The 5423-nt window shown below is 30.1% G+C and overlaps 1 protein-coding gene across 1 annotated transcript; it reads right to left on the bottom strand.

Annotated features, from left to right (window-relative positions):
* Positions 1–4073: 4073 nt before the first annotated feature.
* Positions 4074–5014, bottom strand: LOC149551385 (lachrymatory-factor synthase-like). Its single transcript, XM_089789682.1, has one exon. The coding sequence runs from the start codon at positions 4802–4804 to the stop codon at positions 4328–4330; it is 477 nt and encodes a 158-aa protein (XP_089645808.1). The 5' UTR covers positions 4805–5014; the 3' UTR covers positions 4074–4327.
* Between the last annotated feature and the right edge of the window lie 409 nt (positions 5015–5423).

Below are 5423 nucleotides of genomic sequence, written 5' to 3'. Positions count from 1 at the left end.
AACAATGTTAATAAAAAACCTATGGATTCAAATGGGTCATGAAAATGGATCAATTAGGAGCTGGTAGATATTGTGCATACACTTGGTTGTAAACCCCCATAACCGCCTCTATATGTGGTTATCTGATTTGATAGTTACAATGTCCCACCTTGGAACCAAGATGACCCAAATTTTTTACCTATATTCCTTAGTAATCATAGAAAAATACCACAATCCATTTTATATGTACTCACCATACATAAATCCTAAGGATTGACTCTTCAAAAAATAACAATTGGTATTGGTAACATAGATCGAGAAGATTTAACTTTTACAACTATATCAAGAGTTAAATAACTAGAAAACCTTAATATAGAGCCATCATTCTCCTTTGATTGATATCCAATGATGAAAAACAATCCATATACATTTATCATAAAAAAGGAAGAGTCTTGATTGCAACAACTCTCACTATAGTGCATAAAGGTACAATTATTCTTTCCCTTATTATATATGAGTCTACGTGTGTTTCCTTCATCACTTTTTAATTGAGTACATTTAAGCATTTCATTTAATTTCAGAATATAAGGGAATAGACCCACTAGTCATTGGGGTCTAATGATTGATATGGTATCATTATAGATCCTCTCAATTTCTGGTCATAAAAGAGGCTAGTACATACAATACATGCATGCCAAAGAAATTTCTATGAACATTAATAGCAGTTCACTTTTACAGTAATACATAATGTACAAACATGTTTATGTTACACATTTCATTGCACAAAAAAGGTGACATTTGTATTATTAAAAAACAAATTGGTGCACGTATTTGCATATTGACATAATTGGTTCAATTAAGACAAAGTGAATATATTAATGTACAATTTCTTTTATATTCATGTAAATAAATGTATAGTTATTGGTGCATTGCAAATTTTGTGACATATAAAGATGCACAACTATTGGTGCATAAACACTTTTTAAACATTCTCATCTCCAAATAGATTGAAAAATATGTGAGAACTTCTAGCATTTAAGCCGACTTCTTTGGGTACCTCCATGCACAACTAATGGTATATGGCTCACCAATTGAATTTAATTAAATAGATAGAAGCACAACAATAAAATAAAATAAAATAGATACAAGTAGAAAAAAGAAATAACAAATAATAATAATTTGAAATCTGGAAGTCATCGCATGAAGTAAACATTAAATACTAGATTCATTGTATGAAATGACCAATCTCTTCCCACCACAATTCAAAATTCCAATCAACAAGTCATTTCTTCTATGACAAAATTCTTATAAGAATGATATAATGACACATTAATTTCTTTGAAAATTCCTTGTTTGAATGCTCCCAAATTATTCTCGATTCTCTGCACTTGTTTAGGTTGGTAACATATTGTTCAATGCATTTCCCCCCCTATTTTAGGGGTTCAAATGCATGTTATTTTTTTGATTTTACTGCTTGTTATGCACGTTTTTTCTCTCTAGTTTGACTACTTCTAATGCATGTATTTTATCCAATTTTACTGCTTTCATTGCTAAGTGAATGTTTCATGATCATTAATAATGTATGCTGTAATGTTTATGTTTTTTTCTCTTTGTTTCATCCCGCTCATTCCCTATTATCACATGCATGCTTTCATAAAGTTTAATGCATTTTTTTTCAACTTTGTTGCTTCTATTGTACGATTTTTTCTCAAAATTTGTTGATTTGATTGCTTTGTGTCTATGCTTAATGAATGCTTTATGGTGATGCTTTACATATCTTGAAAACTATATGTATTTTTACTGTCATTGTCATCCTATTTATTTGTTGTTATTGTATGGTACAAGTACACTAACATAATGTTAAATGCATGCTTATTTGCCTATTTTACTGCAAGGATTTGAAGTTTTTGTTCAAATTTTACTACTTACTGAATACTTTATGTTGATGCTTAACATATGTTCAAGAGTACACACCTATAAAAACTTTACTTTTATTTTCTAATGTTCTCAATTACTACATTGCAAAACTAATGTTGTTAATGACTACAATACAACATTGGGGCTTCATTGGGTTTATTAGTTGTCTAAGTCGGACAAATGAGTACATTATTAAATCAAGTCTGCTTAATGCACAATTAGTTATGTGATGTGTTCATCGATGAAATGTACTGGTTGTTTTGTAAAGTTGTATTCGTTGTACATTGAGAATTCACATTGCTCTCTTCATTTTGTAATTGTTCTTAATGAATTCCTTGTTTCAGTTATGAAATGTACATGTCATTCTACTTAAGTTATTTAATTCCTTCATATTGAAACTTATTCTTAATTTGTGCAAGCTTCCTATTCTCATGTCTCATATTATCAAATTTTTTTTGTAACATTGTCAATGAGTACATTAAAAAACTACTTATGAGTTCAACACAATTTGTTTTATGATATAATATACAATGAAATGTACATGCCAATCTTCTTGTGTTCTTTTCATTGTACTCTCTCATTTCACAATGTTGTCTTACTTTTGTAATATTCTAAATCATTACTCAACTATTCCATGTGCATTATATAATGTTGTCAATCAATATGTTTACAGAACTATGCATTATGCCCAATTACTTAGGTGATGTATTCACTAATGAAATATAATTAACTAACTCTACAAAGTGCACAATTATTTATCTGATGTATTCACATTGCTATCAATTACTACGTTACAAAACTAACTATGTATAGTGCACAAAAAGTTTTCTTATGTCATCAATAGATTCATGTACTTGTCAATCTAGTTAAGTTGTAATCATTGTACTATGTGATTTCACATTGCTCTCTTGCTTTTATTAGGTTCTCAATGAATGCCTAGGAATCCCCTAGAGAAAGCAAGTTTATTAAGAAATAGGATTTAGAGGTTAAAGCCAAAATATATGAAATGAAAGCTTATACTTACAATTTTTCCTGAAACATCTAAATTAATTTATTAGAACTTGAATAAAATTTAATATATGAGCTAAATTTATAGAAAAATAATTATAACAATTTAGTTATTCTTTTAAAAATGTAAAATATTCTTAGTTATGAGAATCGGCACAAAGCACCCAGTTTGATTTTTCAAAAGACTTAATTCATATCACCTACTTAAGTGTTTAATAAATATCAAATATTTGTATAAGTTCTCTATCTTTATAAATGTCCCATGATTCTATTTTTAAAATGTAATACAATTAATTATATTATGATTGTAATCTTCATTACAAATTACTTAAAATTATATAATAGTTTTAATTATTTTTATCAAGCAATTTTCTTATTAATCTTGATAGGCATTCTACAATGACATAAATGTTGGAGGGGGATGGTGCTTACTGCTTACTTTTATCTTTGTAGGTTAAATTTGACAATCATCTATACGTCAATTTTTTAAATTTTATTATAAACAAAATATACTTTCAAAAATAATTTAATAAACACCAGTTAAAATATCTGTTTGATAAATTATCAATTTTTTGGAAAAATAAAATAAAAAATATTAAGTTAGTGGAAAAAAATGAAGATAAAAGAAATATAAATAATTTTAAGTGTAATAAATTAAATTTTAATATTTTGTAGTGATATTAATGATATTTCTTTAGATAGATTTGTTTAAGATATCTACACTAATTTTGTTTAAGATATCTACACTAGTTTTAAATAATTTTCTTATTTCTAAATATCTTTATCTTAAACTTCATATTTTGTCTCCTTATCTCTTCCTTTGGATCTCTATCTATTTCCTTCGTTCCCCGTTATCTTTATCCACATTTTAGAGAACTTTCACCATTAGCATCTCTTGTTATATTCTATCATATTAATATCCTAAAAATTAGAACAAACAATTAAAACTCATACATCTATAAAAGATTGTTGAGATTTGATACACTCTAATTTTAACCATAAGAATACTGAAATTTTTTTCTTCAAACAATTTCAGCATGCCATGGATCGCAGATTGCTACTGTAGATGTCAAATCGCATAATGGGGTTCCCCAGATCTGAGGCATCCAATCTTATGCTACCAATGGAATTTGAATACAGACACCAATCTGGTATATGACGAAGCAAAATTACTCCATAAAAACATCTATTACAGAGAAATGGGTATCTCGATTTTTATACATCGTTTACTCGATCATATTAAACATACACATTCAGAAGTTGAATCTGCTTCAAACACTTCCTCACCAATTAAGCTTAATCATCTGAACTGCGACAGAAAGTACAAAATTGAACACCTCAACCCAGAAAAAGTACAGACAGACACAAAACCGACCCCATTGCCAAGCAACCCAAGAAATCAAAACAAGATTTAAAAAAATAATTACTCTGAAGAAGCGAGCTGCTCCAGATTCTTCACCATGCCAGTGAGAATGGAGCTCAAAAAATCATGAACGCCATCTCTGGTAAGGCCGTCCACTGGGTCGAGCTCAAAATGCCATTTTATCAAACAGTCGGCGTGCTCCCCTGTTTCAGAAACCTGAAAGGTGGCCTGGTAGCCACGAAAGCCCGGAATGTTGGTGTCTGTGACAAGAAATGTGAAAGAATGGTTAACACAATCCAAAGCGATGAGTTCCTCCCGAGCAAAAGAATCGCTTCCCTGCGGATTGGAAGGCGAGGGGCCTGTACAGTAACGCACGCTACCCATCCCCTGTTCTGGCGCTCCTTCCACTCTTTTGCATGATGTCATCCCTGGAAACCATTTCTGTAGCTCGTAATAATCGCTCATTATCTTCCACACTCCATCCAGAGGAGCCGATACGATGCTTTCTAGGCTGCCCTGCCATTTTGGGGTTTCCATTTTGCAACCCAGTTGGAGAAATTTGATCTGTGAAATTGTGATTTTGGGAAGAGTTGGGGATGCATAAATATGATGTGTTGTTGTTTCTGTTGTTCAGATGCTTTGCCGTCCGAAGCCGGCAGAGAGGATCTTGATTTTAAAATAAATAAAATTGGAATGACATTATGGATGGGTTTGGTTTTGGCAGGATTGAGGCACGTAGGGAATCCAGAGATATGTGAACGGCAAAAAGGTATATTCTTAATACTGACTTACACAGCCTAAATTAATTAATTAATTTAAAAATTATATGGCAGTAGTTTTTGTGTCTTTTAAATCAATTAATAAATTTAACAAATGGTTATATTAGGTGCATTTTTTTATATAGTTATGCAATTTTTTATAGTTATTTCCTGGTTATTGACTTAATAATAATAATTAACAAAGTTTAAATATATACATATTTTTTGACATCATGAATAGTACCTTGGAGGAAGACATTAAGACTTTTGATATTGTTTGCTTCTTTTAATTAAAATAAAATGATACTTTATTATTTTTCAATCTTGGAATGACTTCATGAATGATACCTTGGAGACCTTCGAGAAAGACATACCAACTTTAAAAAAAAAAACAACTT

The sequence above is a fragment of the Cupressus sempervirens genome, chromosome 6 (genome assembly GCF_028749045.1).
Source record: "Cupressus sempervirens isolate cs-2001-9-10 chromosome 6, ASM2874904v1, whole genome shotgun sequence".
NCBI classification, from domain to species: Eukaryota; Viridiplantae; Streptophyta; class Pinopsida; order Cupressales; family Cupressaceae; genus Cupressus; species Cupressus sempervirens.
The sequence above is the reverse complement of the archived record's forward strand: the minus strand, read 5'-3'. Positions and strand labels throughout refer to the sequence as shown.

What these genes read in the sequence shown, in the direction of transcription:
- LOC149551385 (XM_089789682.1), bottom strand. Translation starts at nt 4,804, where the DNA reads ATGGAAACCCCAAAATGGCAGGGCAGCCTAGAAAGCATCGTATCGGCT.